The sequence below is a fragment of the Ostrinia nubilalis genome, chromosome 17, assembly GCF_963855985.1.
Source record: "Ostrinia nubilalis chromosome 17, ilOstNubi1.1, whole genome shotgun sequence".
NCBI classification, from domain to species: Eukaryota; Metazoa; Arthropoda; class Insecta; order Lepidoptera; family Crambidae; genus Ostrinia; species Ostrinia nubilalis.
Window position 1 is genome coordinate 5,149,757 of NC_087104.1, and position 19,362 is coordinate 5,169,118.

Genomic DNA, 19,362 nt, shown 5'->3' on the forward strand with positions numbered 1-19,362 from the left:
ATATACATAGTTAACACTGTAGGTATTTCGTAGACAAATAGTACTTTCTAAGTACCTAGAGTCATTAGTTAGCTGAAGGCTCGTAGGACCCCTTCACAGTTTGGCTATCATGGCTTCAAAATTGAAAAAGGTAGGCATGATATTACTTAGTTGTTGCAATTCACGACGGCGCGTATTAATGTAAACTTGTGTGTTGTGAGTTGCAACTTGCAAGAACTATACCTATACTTATTTCTTTTACCAGATTAAAATTATATCAATGAGGGAGAGACAAGAAGAAACAAAGTTTTTTCTTTATATTTATACATATTTTATTTCACAGAAATAATTTTACAAACATAATAGGATTTTGCTTAATCTAATATCACTTTCGGGTTTAAACTTCCTTCAGAGCGGCGATCAGGGCATCTACGTGCTTGGAGTCAGGGTCGTACTTGGCCTTCAGGGCAGCAAGGTCATCGGGGGAGGTCTCCTTGACCTTCTGGAGGTACAACTTAAGTTTCTGCTTCTGGGCTGTGTTACATTTGCTGCAAGCAGTTTCGGTAGCATCGGGCAAGTAGGCTGCGAAGAAAATGTAATGTCATTAAAAGAACTCATTTTATTTTTGCTAGGAGGCTTTTATAAGCACTTTTACACGTCCCTGTATTAACCCTCATTGCTTCGTAATGTAACAAGGTATGAGAGTAGAGTATTGTGTGTGAAGAGGCAACAGTTATTAACAAAGAAAAATTGCTCAAGTAAAGAAAAGACTGATTAATGCAATCAACGTTATCAGTTGTTCTTAGGTAAAGGTCAGAAGGATAATCAAAGGAAAATTATCTCATTTCTAATAGTTTGACATTTAAGGACAAATAATTAAAAGAAAAATGTCTAAGCTCTCAAGAACTGAATTTCAATAATTAAAAAAACCGCAACAGGCCTGCATAATTATTCTTCTCTGTTAAAGAACATACTTGAATTCTGATATTAATTAGTAAGGACCCTAATATTTATGTTACAAAGGTTTGATCAAACACTTTTCTTTCATGAAATGAAAATTGGAAGGATTTTCACAATTGTTAAAAAATTGAGCTTAAACACTGAGTTTCATTGAAAGTCCGTTAAAAATTACAATCGACGGCACTTCATGTTTAACACTGTCATATTATGTCGAAGTTGTATAAGACGTCTGTCTATCTGTTTATGACTGTCTGTATAAAGTGAAACACACTATAAAAATAGAATCTCATTATTTGACTTACTTTTGAAGTCAGCAGCAATGGGGGTGCAGGGTCCCTTGTCGAGGAAGCAGGCCGTGAGCTTCGAGAGGGCCTCGGGGTCATTCACGATAGGCGCGATGTCCAGACTGTCGTAGTCCGACTTGTAGGAGTCGGCCAGGGCCAGGGCCAGAACGGCGGAGAGGACGAGGAATTTCATCTTGAGATTCTGGAAAAAAATAGGGTCAAAAATCGATATCATGTCTATGTGTTTGTACAACACTATTCGATTATATGGTTCCTTTGTTACCTGTTTAGAGATATTTATGAACAAAAAAGGAGCAGGGGAGACCGAGGACAGTTGTGACAGAAGAGAGTTGTGACATTGTCGATTTTTTGGAACTTATTAACTCGTTACAGTGCGTGTTTTTTAGTTCAAGTCTCATGCTAAAATACTCGCTGTTGCGAGCTTGCTGATAGTTAATAGGTTGCCAAAATCTACAATGTCACAACTCTCCTCGGTCTCCCCTATCTATTATGCTTAATCAACTAATTGAATTGAAATTGGATAAATAGGGCTAGTTTCCTAAAAAAAAAATTTTAGTCCGTCAATTTTAATATAAAAAAATATTGGACACGTATATTTTTAATTGTCAATCAAACAAATAATTACAAAGTTATAGTGCGTTGAAGTTCCGCGCGACGTCAAAAAGTGCTGCACTTTTACGCACTCACTGACGTCACGGGCCTTTTCTTTAGAACTTTGGCACGGTTTATCTCTTTACATTTTAATTAGTTTTAAAAAGTAAAAAATACGTGTCGAGTAGTTTTTGATAAGCTAACTGACGGACTAATTAAAACTCTTGCTTTTTTACCCAGAAAACATCCCTATTCTTATTTAAATTGATCATAGGAAGTAAGTTGCTTTATTTTAAAAGCAACACATAATTAGTAGAAAAATTGGAATTTATATTTTTTTATTCGTTTTATACTGCAAAATTTAACTAACAAATTATCAAAAAAAGTTTAAAAAGTTTAAGTTTATCCAGAACTGTGTAGGTTATGACTTCACAATCTTTTCCCCAACACTATTGTTCAAACACTTCTTCTAACATTTTCTTCCTTACCTGTTAAAGTTACAGGTGCTGCTTAAATGCTGTTGAGTTATTGAGTAACAGGTCGCCCGCTTGGTCATCCTTATATACCAAAGCTCGAGTCGGCGGCCGAACAAAGGTTGCCTGGAAAAAACTACCTTTGGTCAAGCGTGAGCGGGCGGCTTCTCGTGGTTCTGGCTTGTGAGATAAGGTTAACTACAGACAGACATTGTGATGGGTTTAAAGCCTATTTTGCATTGCATCTGATTGGAAACAGACCAATGGCAGTCTGAAGTAACAAGTACTAATTTAATAAGAACTTTCAGTGTTGAATGCAGGACACAAGGCAATGTAGGAAAAATGGTCAAAATAAAAAATACGAAGAAAGAATTTGTAGGTATCTCAAAAGAAATTGTACATTCCACTCTTCAAAACGAGATAGACAAAGATAGAATCTTATTAAAATCTAATGCTGACGAACGTACATTCTGTGATCGTACACAAATTAACTAAAAATTAATAACAATACTTAATCGCCAATTGCAATAATTATGCAAACGATCCAGACCACTTAGAAGTGGTCGTAGTAGTTTTGCACCATTTTTTAAGAAGCAGTTGTTTTATTTTGTTTAAACCCTAAACCTCTTGTCTTCAATCTCGACCATCAGTTTCCAAGGACGAGATTCGCGTTAAAAAACTAGACTAGTAAGTTATTCTAATCATATAAAACATGTTTATCGTCTCAGTTTTTGTTAGGGGTTTTTTGATGTACAGTCGAGAGCACATCAGGTTATAAATTTTTATTGCAAAATCGCTTTTGTTTCCACTACATAAGGTGCTAATGTGTTTAGGTTGATGTGATTGTCTCTACTTAGCTAGAACCGCTTGGCTAGCAACTCAATGTTTCGGAAGTAAAAAACCATCTCTATGTGACATCCGTTGATAATTTTCTATCCAATTATTTTTAATGTGTGTAACTGCTATGTGAACATGCGTAAATTTTACTAATACATTTAACCAGGGTTTGTACGTGGTCACATTTCTTTCAGTCTGTTATTAAAATAATCATCACTTTGTCACCTTGTAAGTAGGTACTAATGTTTGTCCGTGAGGTCGTGCGTTCAGTGCCCAGAATGGGCTATTAAAGTTCAATTGTTTACAATATTTTCATACCATTCAAAACCTGACATAGCACATCATTATTTTTCATCACTAGAAAACTTGCATAAAGTATAGGCATTTTCCTGGTAGATAAATGCACAGTTTTTTACCAGAATCGGGCCCGGTGGAAAAAAAAGGATCCAATTAGCTACCTAAACGTCGGTAGGTATTAATTTGAATATCGTAGGTAAATAGGATATTGTTCTATTTTTTTTAAATGCGTCGGTCTAAGGGATGCATAGCATACAGGAGCTCTAGTGATGAAAAAGGAAGGTGGGAATCGCTTTTAGAAGTAAAGGTACGAGTTTTATTCGATTCAGCAATAGGTATTTATTGATGAACACAATTTACTAATCACAGACCACACACCTTGTCTGTGTTACCAATTTATTGCCATTGATTTCAATACCTATCATATTATGCAGTGATGGTACTAAAGAATGGTAAGTAAATACAATGGACATACGATAGTACGCAATTTTGTTGATTTCCCGTGAATAATTAACGGAAAAGACAAGTGATTAAGTACTTGATTGCCGAATGTTATCTGCCAGCTAATTTAGAAGTTTAACAATTTATGAAATTACTAAAAATATTGGAAGTTTTTAGTGTCTTTTCTTTTTTCCATGTGCTGAATTCAATTAACGGTTCTGCTATTTTATTGTACCTATAGTTTATACATACACTTTTTATGAATATTAGTCATTCAGTCAATGGCATATACTATAACAGATAATATATTTATTTATTTATTTGTAATAGGTATACAAACAGTTTACAGTCTGGGCTTCATCGTAAAGAAAAAGTGCAATATAGCAATTTTATAGGTAGAGATTAAGGGCCAAATTATATATACTTGTATCTATTGTAATCATCAAAATCTATTTTCCCTTTTTGATATATTTTTATATCGTAAAATAATTTTAACGTAATGGTGCTATAATATACTTCACCATTATGTTTGCTTTATCTGCAATCATTATTCAGTTCCAAAATGAACTGTGGACCTGTTAATTGAAACCGTTCTTAATAGGTTTCAACGAATCCGAAGTTCAAAGTCTAATAGAAACAACATTTACTACTTATTCATAAATTAATGTTTTCCTGCTTTTTGTAACGTACTCATGGTTATTTTTATTTGAACTTATAGACTAAGTAGCAGAAAAAATAACCTCGTCTAAATTATACTCGTAGACGAAACGGAGCTTTATCGGACTTCGTTTCTTTAATTTGTTTCTACATCAGACAAGGACTAATTTTTTTTAATTTAAATTAACCATGCTTATTATTTTTCCCAATTAAAAAAGTAATATTTTTTCTAAAAATCTAAAACTACCTTAAGTCTAAAAGCTATAACAGTCACCGCGGGAAAGTTATACTGCCATTAGAGTAATTATTTATTTATTTATTTATTATTCACTAGCTGACCCGGCGAACTTTGTTCCGCCTTAATGGCTTGTTCCGCCTTATTTCGAACGGGATAAAAAGTATCCTATGTCCTTCTCCTGGCTCTAAACTACCTCCCTGACAATTTTCAGCTAAATCGGTTCAGTCGTTCTTGAGTTATAAGTGGTGTAACTAACACGACTTTCTTTTATTGTATATACAGGGTGTTAGGTAAATGGGTATATGAGCCGACACTAGCCCATGTTAACATGGTCATATAAATGGTATGGTGAAGTTAGAAAATTGATATCTTCATTTTAATTATTTTAATTTTCATACAAATCGGATTTTATAAAATTTATTTTGTATGAAAATTTAAAAAAATAAAATCATGATATCAAATTTCTGACTTCACCATACCATTTATATGCCCATGTTAACATGGGCTAGTGTCGGCTCATATACCCATTTACCTAACACCCTGTAGATTGAGCAATTACATATTTGATCCAAATAGCGTCCTAAATCCTCTTTAGGTTTGTCTAGACACTATTGTTCTCTATACAAATAAAAACAAACGTTTTAGTATAAGCATTCACAACACTTTCAGATATACAAAATATTATTTCAGCGAGTGCGCACTACGATGACGAAAGACTCATTATTGATACACAGAGTAATAGACCAAATCGTTTTCTAGATTGACTCTACTAAGAATCAAACTCTGGCACCTGCCCACTGCATTAGCAGTGTGATTCTGTAAAAACTCACTGTAGACATCACAACTAAACCCAGAGTGAGTTCTTAGATTAGCGTTTTAAAAACTCTATGAATTTACTCTAGCGCTACACTTTTGAGTGCGGCAGCGAGTTGAACTACAGATTGTCATGCGTCATAAACGTCACGTCATATTCTCGAAAACCATTACCCTCCTTGCATTGCAGTCGGGTAACTTCCGAGTGTGAAGTATTTTGGCAAATCCATTACCAAGTTGCCTCGCTTGATGACTGTTTTTACCTTCGTTTATCTTTATAAACAATCTCCGTTGTCTGATTCATCATTAGTTAGTAGGAAATGACTGTTTTTAGTTACGAGTGCCTACTACACTAGTTACTGCCAAATCACGTTAAGTTTGGACTGTTCTAATGTCGTTCATTAGTTCCCGTACGTAATCTAATACTGAATCATAGTGATTCAAAGTTTAACTTGCAACATTAAAGTAAAATATCTATTTTCAAAAATTTACCCGATATAAAACGTCGTCCACTACAAATTACATAGAGTTTGAACTTCTGCTGTATCAAAAATTAGGTAGGTACGAGGAAGGAAATGCTAATCTGCTCTATGCGAGGTTCAATCCCATAACCGTTGGTTCAATTGCTTGCGATTACTGAAAAGTTGAAATAACAAAATAAAAGTACTTTATGTCATATATTGCCAGACAGACGACCTCATAAAGGCAGCAGGAAAGCGCTGGATGCAGGCCGCTACCAACCGGCCAATATGGAAGTCATTGGGGAGGCCTAGGTATGTTCAGCAGTGGACAAGGACATCCTGTGGCTGAAATGATGATGATGATAGGCTAGTAATCTCATTTTAGAAGTCAACAAGTTCCTACTATGAATCACAAAAAAATCTTATCCGATTGACGTGTTCAAAAACTTGAGAAAAACCTTAACTTGATTAAGATATTCTTCTAACCACGCTATGTTACAGACAAGGAAAATATGAATATGACCTAATTACTTGAATACAATAAACACTGCTTGAATAAATTTAGATTCAACATCTGATGCTGTCGGGTGGATACCTACGATGTAAGTGTGGCAAATTATACGTTATTTATCGACGGTTTATACTTTATACGAAGGATATTATGCAGTTTACCTATATCTTGCCGGTTAGCACTCGTAGCTTGTTGTAATTGATGTTAATTAACAATAGTGAACTTGAGTCCTTTTCTATATTTACATCTTTAAATTAATAGCTCTATTAGCAGTTCATCAGATGATGTATCGTGTACTGCCGTGAAGCAGTAAACGTATTCATTTGAAATCGTCAGCAGCTTTCATGAAGGGTATCGTATCGCGCTCACCAGTTGTCGCCACTTGTAATTGACAGGACCTTAGTCTACAGTAGCGACAATATGTGAAGGAAAATACTCGTACTATTATTTTGATAGTTCCTATTTCTATTGACACTGGACCTCCGTGGTCCAACCAGTGAAAAGTAGAAGTTTCTAATTAACCTTAAGTTTTAGGGAACCTTAATGTGTCGTCTCTAACCATCAGAAATGGAAGCACATCGCCAGGAGCGCTTCCGTCGGAGATAACATCGAACACCCCACCGTGTACTTTGACAGTGCAACCACGACTACTCTGACACGAGTGTCCGACTAAGAAGAAGAAGCATTAAGCCTAACACTAGAGTTGTGACCTTTTGACCCCAATTACGTACAATGTGCATATGAGAATAAATAGACTTCCAAAATAATATAATTAATTGCAAGTTACCAATGATCGAAGGTGCATCGGTCTTACTTACCTAGCGGTAGCGTAGATAATCGCTATATCTTTACCTACTTATCCTACGGTCACGCAAGGGGACTTTCCGCGTCTTGTGTTGTAATTGCATTGTAACTGCTGACGCCTCAAGTACGAGCAGAGCCGGATTTAATCTACCGGGGCCCTGGGTTTTTAAGGATTACGGGGGCCCTTTTTTGATAAAAAAAAAGAATCGAAATAATGTAGGCTTTTCAGAGATTAATCTATATTTATAAAAGCGGAAGGTCACTGATTGACTGACTCACTCATCACGAAATCTCAAATGCAACTACAAGTGTTAGGAGTCTCAAATTTTGCATGGGGGTTCCTTTTAGAACGTAGGTGCTCACTAAGAACGGATTTTACGAAACTCCACCCCTAAGAGGGTAAAACAGGATTCACGCATACGAAGTTGCGGGCGGCCGCTAGTGTACCCTTTAAAAACTTTCTTCAGTGCATAAGATATGGGACGAGAAGAAAGCCCCCTCGATTATGGGGCCCTGGGCAGGCCAAGAGGGCCTAGTGGGAATGAGGAGCTTGACTGATTATGAGTTACGAGTTAGTTCCGGGTCACACAAAGCCTTGTGCTCTGAAACAATAGGTTTCCTATTATGTAAAATGTTCCTCCCTATTACACCCTTTTTGATATTTTTGTAACAAATGTTTTAAATGTTTTTCTCCAAGGTCCAAAGGTGAATAGCCACCCTCTTAAATACATCTTATTAAATGGGAAAGGATCCCGGTATGAACAGAAAATTTGACACCTGTCATAAATAAATAAGTCGTATTTAACAAAGCATATTGAGGACACAGCCGATAACAGCGAAAAGGCATTTGACAATTAACAAAAAAAAAGTACTTTTTTTACCAAAAATCTATAAATCAGCAACATAATGGTCCCACAGCATTCCACTATTGACTATTTGCTATAGGAATTTAGGCAAAGAATTTGTAGAATTTCCAATATTTTTAGAAATAACCAGACAATGAGCTACGGGACTATTCCCACCTCTCGTTCCCACCACTGCAACTCCTGTGTAGCCAGGATCTACAGCTTGACCGCCACAAAAACCCAACCAATGAAGGTCAAGTTTGTCCCGGGGGAAAGTTAAACTGTCATTGGACCCGCAACGAAATTAATCAGAAGAACATAGGAGGAGTTCGAAATTAAGGTTCGACTTCCCTCCATTGCAAAGCGGATGACAGGTGACAAACAAAGGTTTTAAACCTTCAAGAAAAGATTATGCACCACGGACAATAAATTAAATTAAGGGGGCCTATCTTATGAGCAATTAGCAACTACCTGCCAATAATATTTTTCACAAAATCGCTTAAAAGCACGGAAATTTTTCCTTGTCGCGACAAGATCGGTGTAATAAATTGCGGAAACAGATGTATGTTGTATTGAATTAAGCATTATATCACGTTCATGTTTCCAAAGATCACACTCCCACAAGATATGATGGGCAGACTGCTCATGACTGACATCATCAGTGGAACACTCGCAAAAAGGAGACGGAACTAGTTTGAATTCGTGAAGTTTATGTTTAAAGTTGCCATGTCCCGTGAGGAACTGCGACGAGCAATGGTCGATTTCTAACCATCGCCTAGTTAGACGTTCGCGTACATTCGGGAAGAACTTATATAAGTGACGTCCTTTGACTGACGTATCCCATCTTTTTTGCCATTCATTAAGTAAATTTTCTTCAACGACTTCTCGGGAATCAAATAATCGACTTATTTTAGAACGATCGCGGCTATTTAAGAAATCGGAGGTTATATTTTCCCTTGATGCGAAGTACATAGCCGCACGCTTTTGTACCTCTAAGTCGACCGGCAGTACACCAGCCAGGACTGGCAGAGCTTCCGTGCTCACAGTTCTGTAAGCTTTGCAAAGAAAAATCAATCCAAGGCGTTGACTTTGGAGTAGTTTCCGTCGAGCGGCTCCTATAGTAGTAATAAACTTTCCCATACTGAAACTGTCCTGTCGGTTAAAAATAAACATCACGTAATTAATAACGCATAAAATTAAAAGCGCTTTTCAATAATTTTTGTACACACGGATTAAAATATCAGTGTGTGATAGGTCAGCTATGCTTGCAAATAACTTACTAAAATAACGTTCTCATTAGTAGAAATAGCATCAGCACGATTTGGTGAAGGTCGCGGGAAGTACCCTACCTGGATACGGACAGCGCAGGATCAGTTTTATTGGAAATCCATGGGGCCTTTGTGTGGCCAGCAGTGGACGTCATTTGGCTGAAACTAGGGCATGCAATTCGGATATCCGGATATCCATATTATTCGGATATTCGCCAAATTTATTATTCGAATAGCATCTACATAATTATTCGGTTTTTCCGAACAATACGAATACGGCTTTTCTATTAAATCTTGTAAAAATATCTGACCTCAAACTACTTAAGCAATGTTAATAATGTTAAATAAAAGAAGAAAACGTGTTTATGTGTGCGTGCACCTGGCCTGCACAATCCCCTGACTGAAATCCTATTGAGCATGCCTGGGATATGCTTCAGAGAAGAGCTCTTAGGAATTTCCCTGAAGATATGGTGTATGAAAACCAGCTTTTCATGCATCTTAGCAGGACTTGGGACAGTATCCCACAACAGGATATTGACCCTTGTTTTGAGTATGCAGAACCGCTGCAGATGTGTCAGGAGAGTCTTAATAGGTGGATCCACGGATTATTAATTTTAAGTTTTCAACAATTTTTATAAAAAAAATAGTTGTTTTGTTTAGGTTTTGATGTTTCAAAAATAAAGTTATGATTTGTTTGAGGTTTTCCTCAAGTTTCTTTTTTTATTTTACTTTGGGAGAAATACAAAGACTTTTAAGGAACAGTTAATAACAAAAATTAATGAATCTTTGCAAGGTGCTGCTGAGGTATCAAGTCAACCAAAAATTTGGCCGATAACGAAGACTTGGAAACGTCTGTTAGGGTGGAGATGGCGTTATTAGATCAAGGTGGTCCAAAAAGCATTCACCTACAGCGTGTTTATGATTTTCTACTTATAATTCCACCTACGAGTGTCGAAGCTGAACATTTTTTTTCAGCTAATAGGTTCTTTTGTGGTGAACAGTTTCGGAGATATAACATCTCCCTGCCTAACGCCTCGCTGCAGAGGAATCGCCTTCGTGCTCTGGTCCTGTACTCGGACCGACATGGTGGCGTGTTTGTACAAGCACTTCAGCACCTCGATATACCGATATTCAATACGGCAACGCTGGAAATACTGTAGCACTGCCCAAGTCTCGATCGAATCGAAGGCCTTCTCATAGTCCACGAACGCCAAGCATAGTGGTAAGTTATACTCCTCAGTCTTCTGATTTATACTAACTGACTGATTAGCCTGACGGATTAGCAAGCTGAAGTGGCAATGGGCAGGGCACATAGTACGCAGAACTGACGGCCATTGGGGCAATAAGATTCTGGAGTGGAGGCCGCGTACCGGAAAACGCAGCGTGGGACGTCCACCTACCAGGTGGACCGACAACATCATAAAGGGAGCAGGAAGGCGCTGGACGCGCTATGTTTTCAGCAGTGAACGTCCTATGGCTCAGATGATGATGAGGTTCTTTAGTAATAATTTGAGATGTTTAATGAATGATACGTTAGGATGCTCTCAGTTTCTTACGTTCGCGTTCCTATTTTCTATACACAAGAAAGTCATCATCATCATCATCATATCAGCCACAGGACGTCCACTGCTGAACATAGGCCTCCCCCAATGCCTTCCACGTTCTGGAATGGAGGCCGCGTACCGGAAAACGCAGCGTGTGACGTCCACCTACAAGGTGGACCGACGACATCGTAAGGGTGGCAGGGAAGCGCTGGACGCAGGCCGCTACCAATCGATCAACACAAGAAAGTATTTTTTTTTTTTTTTTCAAGTAGTAAAGTTAGATGATTGTAATAAGCAAAAATTGATCCGAATTAAAATGATTATAGACAAAAAAGTGCTTATTTAATTTACATTATATTGAAAAAAGCAGTATTCGAAAAAATCGTTTTATCCGAAGTATTCGAATACCATAAATTTTAGTATTCGAAATATTCGAATACCAATATCGGACGAATAATGCATGCCCTAGCTGAAACGAACGAAATAAAGTATGTATAGCCTGACCAGGAACATAAAAACCCTGGCATAGAGGCGCGTCAATTGCATTTGATAGTGCAACACTGAGTACAGTCGTACCTGTGTTAAATTAATAGGCTAAAGGACATCATCCACGTTTCATATATTTTTGGTCCAAAATCAAAAGTGCCGGCCAACAAAAAAAAGTGCTGTATTCTGACAGAATACGTCTGCCTTAGCATTTGTTACTATGGCACCAAAGCCGTAACTCCACTGTGCGTCGAGTATTTGAGATCTAAAAGTCATCGACTATTCATACATTTTTTGTTCAAAATCAAAAATGTCGGCCAATAAAAAAAAAAGTGCTGTATTCTGACAGAATACGTCCGCCTTAGCATTTGTTACTATGGCACCAAAGCTGTAGCACCACTGTGCGTCAAGTATTTGAGATCTAAAATTCATCGACGATTCATACATTTTTTGTTCAAAATCAAAAATGTCGGCCAATAAAAAAAAAGTGCTGTATTCTGACAGAATACGTCCGCCTTAGCATTTGTTACTATGACACCAAAGCTGTAGCACCACTGTGCGTCGTAGTATTTGAGATCCAAGTCAGTCGTTTCATATATTTTTAGAACTCAAATACCACGATGCACAGTGGTGCTACAGCTTTGGTGCCATAGTAATAAATGCTAAGGCGGACGTATTCTATCAGAATACAGCACTTTTATTTTTTGGCCGGCACTTTTGATTTTGGACCAAAATGGATGATGTCCTTTATGTATCAGGATTTAGGATTACGGGCTAATTTGATATTTTCATAAATTAACGAAAAAATATTATTATAGGTAACCTGGTTCAAATAAATTAAATGAAACCATCAATCGAGCTAGTAGGATTTATTTTATTATTCATCAATAATCAAATTTAATTCAGAACTTGAATATTCAACTGCAATGTCTGCTTATGAACGCTTCAAACTCGGTACTTCTTTCCCAATTCCATAAAATTCAACACTTAGAAAGTGACAAAAAAATTTAAAATAGGTAGTTGAAACAAACCACAGCTAATTTTCATAGTGGACTGTACTATACGATAAACATGTCAGTCAATTTGACAACCTTTGTCGGAAACATTACTCAATTAAAATATTGTCCGAACCCTTAGTATTTCTCTTCGACAAATACTTTAACACATTGTGAACCACTTTTCTTTCACGACTATAAAAAGATTTTAGCAATTTAATTCACAAAATCAATTGCGCACATTTAAAATAAAGTTTGTTTACACTTTGACAGCAATAAACTGACATGCAAGGTGACATGCCAATGAAGTTTTCAGTTACTGTTGCCATTAAAAGAAATTAGTACCATTAGTTTTCCGCAACATGGCGAGGGTTTTTATGTTCCTGGTCAGGCTATAATACAAAAATAGTCTGATTAGAATCCTTTACGTAATAACACAATCATTAATTACCTTTATTCTTCCGTCGATTTAATCCCAAGATGATTCACATAGACAATCGAACATCGAGTTTGTATCGGATCTATTCTTGTAAAACAGTCATTAATTTTTTTGTTTACCTTACCACCGTAATTTGAGTCATAGGTAGTAGAACCGTTTTTAAAAGGTACTGGTATAATAGGTACCACTTCGTTTAATGCTAATTCATAAAGGCGTTTACTGTTCATTCAATATTTAATTGCGACTTTCCTAATCTATTTTACATTGTCTATGAAATGTGAGATTCGCTATAGCTAATGGGGTAATTAAGCTAATTAAAAGTTTTCCTTGTAATGACGAAACACTTCAGCAGATTATTCCTGCAGGTATATAAGACAGTTCTCACGGTGCAGGATCCTAGATAATCTGTGTTCAGCTACTGAAAAGGTAAGAAAAACGATATTAATTTATTTAATTACTAAAAACTACCAGCAACTAGCTGCCCGCAAAGAAATACTTGTCTTAGGTGCAAAATGTACATTTTCTACTGTAAAATAAATGTAGTCTGTTTTGTATATAGCCTAAAGTATTATTAAAATCAAAGTAAGAGTTAAAGAATCGTAGTATGTACTATGTCAGTGATGATGAATAAATAAATGTAAGTAGAGTCTGTTAATAGTGCCAACTTTAATTATTTCATTGCAAGTTATAGAGGACATCGACGTTGGATGTCGTAAAAGCGTATGGAACAAATATTCGAAAATTTTAGACCTTCCCCAACCCGTCTGGCCAGCGTACCTAGGGAGTATAGGATAATTAATTAGAGAGGATTTTGCTCTTGTCATGGAGACTATTATAAATGACCTGATGATGATATAAGATTTTAAACTTTCTAAGGCCCGATTTGACCAAACTTTTATCCGAGAGTAACTCCTGGTATAACTGGGACATTGACAGTTTCAGTATTGGCTGATTTACACGTATTAAGTAGTTAAGTTTTAAATAAATGTTAACTAATTTTTAATTGCATCGTAACTAAATTTTTACTTAATTCCAAACGTCAAGCTCTTGTTTAATATGAAACTGCTTGTCAAAACGTGTCAAGTGACAAGCCCTGCCTACCACTACTTGTCAGAAAAATTAAGTTAAAATTAGTAGGTAGCCTACTTATCTACATAATACGTGTAAATGTCGAATAACTGACGATTTATTCTGAGATTCGAGTCGGATCCACCCTTAGGCCTCATATAAAAATGTCACGCTGAGACTCGTGTTTCTCAATTTGATAATGATGATAATGAGGGTATATTTTTCACAGATGAAGACGTTCATTTTAATCTGCCTCTCGGCGCTGGTGATGGTATCCTCCGCCGACAAGCTGGATGACCTGCTCAACACGGACATGGAGAAGTTGTTGGCTGACGATGCAGTTAGGAAGCAGGTCGTGGGGTGCATGACTGATGAGCTGCCTTGCGGAGACTACCAGGCCTACAAAGGTAGGAAGCTGGGAAGTGTGAGACTGTGGGTGTCTATGGGCGACGGTAATCACTTACCAGGTGATCCGTTTGCTCGTTTGCCTCCTGTCACATAAAAAAAGTGTAGTTTTGCGCAGTTTCCCAAACATTTGACTCACATGTTTAAAACCAGAAAACAAAGACAGATTTTGACATCGAACTTAAAAGTTCTAGAAACCTTTATTTTCTCTTTGGAGAATACATTCTACTTTATTAGTATACAGTTTCCACATAATATTCAAATTCTTTATTAAAGTATGTATGCCCTTTTCTGGGCACTTATAGAATATATCTTGCCCTACGACCTCTTCGGGACAACACATTGGCTAGTAAACTCAATACACCTTGTGTATAACTGACAATAATGACTGAGTTTCTTGAGATGCTTCTTCTAGTTACAGCTTTTAGTATTATCTTTTGTCGGCTTTAATAGAATTAATAGTATTTAATAAGACTTAAGTGAACACCTGTTTTACAGACATGCTTCCAGACCTCATAGCAACAAACTGCGGCAAATGCACCCCAGAACAGAAGAAGAGGTACGAAGAAATAAACAAGTTCGTGCTGGAGAAATACCCGAATGAGTACAACGCGGTAGTCAGCAAGTACAGACCTAAGTCCGAATGAGATTAAGAAATTAAATATTTACAATTGATTTATATTATGACAATTTGCAATTAGTACCCATTAGGGTCTAGTTACTTACGATTTCAAAGCAATAAAAAGTTTTTAAAGAATTTTGATTTTTTATGTTGACATTTTTAATGAAGAATGAGTAAATATTAGACTTTTTAATACATGGCCTACTCCTATAGAAATAAACACTTTTAGCGAGTGTTATTCTCACAACCATGAGTTTGCTCTTGAGATTGTTTGAGGAATCATCATTTTACTTTTACGCTTACAGACAGAGATTCTTAAATTCATTGATAAAAACAAACTTTTTTTAAGCCTGTTAGTAAAATGGTTAAGTGTTGAACTCTCTCTACCTGGTGATTGAAATACAAATTAGAACAAAACATAACAGGCTTCGGCAGTTGATTAAATCGTGAGTAGGTGATCATGAAACATGATTCTTCATTCTGCGAGCACGAAAGGTAATCTGATCAAGGTGCATGCCTTGGCTCATGAAGTTTGACACCAGATTCAGGCTTATTACAATGAATCGTTAAAATAATCACTCTTCCTGTAATTTTCATGCAGTGTAATGTCAGGTTTTCAGTAACCAGTAACTATCCTCTTACTTTTAACTTGTCCAGGTCATGTCGTTGGAGAAATATACATAGATGCAAGCTAACAGTGACTTTCAACACAGAATAAATATAGTACCTACCAGCATAAATCTATCTTCTATCTATAGCAGCCTTTGGGGTTCGTCTTCGAACATAGGCCTTCCCTTCATCCTTCCACCGCCTAGTGTCCCCAGCTGACCAAATCAGAAATAAGGAGATCTGTAAACGAACTAAAGTCACTGACATAGCCCGACGGATTAGCAAGCTGAAGTGGCAATGGGCAGGGCACATAGTATGCAGAACTGACGGCCGATGGGGCAGCAAGGTTCTGGAGTGGAGGCCACGTACCGGAAAACGCAGCGTGGGACGTCCACCCACAAGGTGGACCAGCCACTTGCATCTAGTTTATTTCAGCTTGCTGCCGGATGTCATCTGTCCATCTTTTAGGCGGTCTTCCTCTGCCGTGGGTGACCTTGCAGAGTCTCCACTTCAAGGTCTCTCTGGCCCAGCGATTGTGCATTGTGACCTGCCCAATGCCCATCTCCATTTATCAGCATAAATATGAATGGCTAAATCTCCATCACCCTGTTTAGGCAAAAGCCAACCCATTTCTGCAATATTACTCACAATCACGTAACATCGAAGTTTACGTCAAAGGAACAATAGCGATTGTTTAATTAGGGCATTGTTTTATTATCCATAAATAGGCCCAACGAGAAAACCGTATGTGATAACCAGTCCTACCTTTCCATAGTCCAAGTAAGATGTCTTACAGAAAAGTTCTAGTTTTATCACATCTGATGGTATTTCTGTGTGTGCAGTGTTTTGCAAAGTTACATAACTACGACAATTTTGACATGGAGACACTTTTACTAAATACGACGAGATCGAGAGCGCTTTTTGAATGTGTGAGGGATGAAACTAAGTGTGCTAATAAAGAAGATAAGGAGATGAAAGGTAAGCAGGCTTCAATTGATTCACAAACGCTATCAAACATATTTACATTTTACTTGCAAAATAGGATATTTAGGATACCACTAAATTTTAAGTCGATGTATCGTCGTCCATACGTCCTAAAGATATTCATAGTTAGTATATCAGAAATCTAGTAGTACCTATATGACCTTACTGTTGACACATTGTCTCTACTAATTACCTATTCAGGTAAGATGACATGATGCACAATGCAAAACTCAAAAATATTAATTTAGAGACACTCTCAGCTAGTAGGACCATGTAATACTAACTGTTTCACTTCTTATTTCTCTTTTTTATTTCTAATCGGGACGTGCACCTATTCCTATACGTCATATACCTTATCTCAGTTTTTGGAAGATTTCGATCTTAAAAATTACAAAATTTACAATCCAGATGACATCTTCGAGATGGTCACCACATCATGCGCAAACTGCACGGCGAAAGAGAAGCAGAAGTTCGGCGACGCCATGAAAGCCCTCCATCGGTCCATGGGGGAGTCGCAGATCATCACCATGTTCATCAACAAGATGACCAACATGTTCCAAGGGGGTCTGTCTGATACTGAAAAGACCACATAAACAGATCTGCGCCAATAGAAGCTGGACTAGACTAAAACTTTTCAACAATGATTGCCTTTGCATCTCCGAGTTATCTTTGATTGCTAACTGAAATACCTATTGCTAGTAGGGATACAGAGAATATAGACAGTTTCTATTCGAGTGGACTATAGTCAAAGTACTTGCTACTACAGTTACCAGCCAGAGATGACCTGTAGTGCAGTAAAACATTTCCCTACTTATCAAGGTTTAGATGGCATCCTACTTTGCCTTAGTTATTTTTGTAAAAGGTATTTTTTATATATTTTGTATACTTATGTAAATAAATACGAGTAAGTAATGCTTCAACCACACCAACGCCTGCAGATCACCATCGCCAGCGCGATCACGACGCGATCATAGGAAAATGACAGGTCGTGTGAACTGTCATGGGTCGCGCGACCTGTCATTAGGCTTTGATCGCGCCGGCGATGGCGATCTGCACGCGTTGGTGTGGTTGAAGCTTAAATATTCCTGTGCCAAATGCTTGCTTTTTTCTAACTCTGCGATATGAAACTACAATCCACTTTACACGAAAATATTACACGAGTTATACCTCTTTGTGTCAAACAAGCAAAGGTTTTAATAACACTAATGAACACTTAACAATGTGTTGTATGCGATTAGAGTCAATTGAAAATAATACGGTGTTATTAAAATAATTATTGTTATTACTGGATTATTATTGTCAGCCACCGTCTTCCACTTACAGCTAATGTAAACTGATTATGTGATGCTATTTTAACAAGGGCTGATCTTAGAGGTGGTTTTGTAAATTAAGTTTAATCAAAAGTTTTTATAATAAGAAAATGTGTGAGAACTTGCAACAATATTGTAAACTCAGCTCTACCTCTACCAGAAGCAAAAAAACTGATATACCTACCTACTTATAATTTTACAGAAAAAGACATTATAAACATTTTGATTTGTGAAACAAAGTCTATTTAACGTTTCTAATTTCCAAATAAATTCCAACTAAATGGCTACTTTCCCTCTCGTACATGGAAACGGAAAACCTACTCAAAATACCACAATAAAGACAACATGCACTGCAGGTACTCACATACGCTCACACACACTCATACAATCTATCTCCACTCTTGTATAATTTGCTTGTTGTTGTAAATTTGTATTGTGTAAGTAAATTACCCAAAGGCAGTCGCCAATTATTCAGTCCACCCGCATAAAAATTTCTTGGCAAAATGTTACTTGGTTTCTCGCGATACAGGTGCATACCTAGTGCGAGAACCGCTACCAACACTTCTTCACAATCCACCATAGCATGTAATTAGCTGGAGACTGTCATTCCGTTTTTTGTAAATCTGTCTTGCTTAAATAAAGATTTTATTATTATTATTATTATTAATTATTTTGTTTTAATACCTACTCTATTTTTCTTATTACAAGTACTTACTATGGCCTTGGACTTAGCACACACAACCGTTTGGGTTTTTTGGGTTAAAAACAAAAGCCCAAGGATTTCCTTTATTTGTCCTACCTCCATCAAGAAAAACTGACATTAAACAAAAAAGAGGCTTTATAGCCCGCTATTGCAACCAAAACATGTTTTATGCAAGTGACTCTCTGACCTCTCACTGACTCTATGCGCGTACGCATTCTTAAGGAAAATCCGCTCTTAACTACATATATTACCAATGCTATTTACCTAGGGTAGGGTTGCCATGTCCAAAGTCGTATTCTCACTTTCTTTGACCATATTACACGTGGAGACGTCGCTTCTGTTGAACGACTTCTCGTGCAGGGCAAGGTTGAGGTCGCCCATGCGCTGGACTGACCAGGTCAAAACCGCACTCAATGGTCCACTCCGCAAGTGCACAAGAAAGGCTGCAGTGCGGGAGGAATGGTGACGGATTGTGAGGCTTGCCACCGGACCTGGTGTAGCGACGAAGAAGAAGGGTTATTGCCATTAATCCGGGTTTCCCCAGATTTGTCCTAGGGACTCAGTTTAGAAGGTCGTCCGGGGCTCATTTGTACTTAGTCCGGGATTAAAAAATTTAATCCGTCTTTTTACGAGCAATATATGCATCGCATCATGACTCGACGGCAGCTGCCGCGGCCGCGGCATATAGCGATTCGCTACATTCGATACTTACATAAA

The 19,362-nt window shown here is 37.3% G+C and overlaps 3 protein-coding genes across 3 annotated transcripts; 2 read left to right on the top strand and 1 right to left on the bottom strand.

Annotated features, from left to right (window-relative positions):
• Nucleotides 1–286: 286 nt before the first annotated feature.
• Nucleotides 287–2,393, bottom strand: LOC135079912 (ejaculatory bulb-specific protein 3-like). The gene is made up of 3 exons (XM_063974544.1): nucleotides 2,324–2,393; nucleotides 1,242–1,425; nucleotides 287–561 (listed from the first exon to the last, which is right to left on the bottom strand). Exons 2-3 carry the CDS (start codon nucleotides 1,414–1,416, stop codon nucleotides 377–379), a joined length of 360 nt encoding a protein of 119 aa, XP_063830614.1. The 5' UTR covers nucleotides 1,417–1,425; nucleotides 2,324–2,393; the 3' UTR covers nucleotides 287–376.
• Nucleotides 2,394–14,220: 11,827 nt separating this feature from the next.
• Nucleotides 14,221–15,086, top strand: LOC135079672 (putative odorant-binding protein A10). The gene is made up of 2 exons (XM_063974287.1): nucleotides 14,221–14,419; nucleotides 14,916–15,086. The coding sequence occupies exons 1-2, from the start codon at nucleotides 14,221–14,223 to the stop codon at nucleotides 15,062–15,064; spliced, it is 348 nt and encodes a 115-aa protein (XP_063830357.1). The 3' UTR covers nucleotides 15,065–15,086.
• Nucleotides 15,087–16,429: 1,343 nt separating this feature from the next.
• LOC135079673 (uncharacterized) lies at nucleotides 16,430–17,580 on the top strand. Its single transcript, XM_063974289.1, has 2 exons — nucleotides 16,430–16,626; nucleotides 17,041–17,580. Exons 1-2 carry the CDS (start codon nucleotides 16,434–16,436, stop codon nucleotides 17,223–17,225), a joined length of 378 nt encoding a protein of 125 aa, XP_063830359.1. The 5' UTR covers nucleotides 16,430–16,433; the 3' UTR covers nucleotides 17,226–17,580.
• The last annotated feature ends 1,782 nt before the right edge of the window (nucleotides 17,581–19,362 follow it).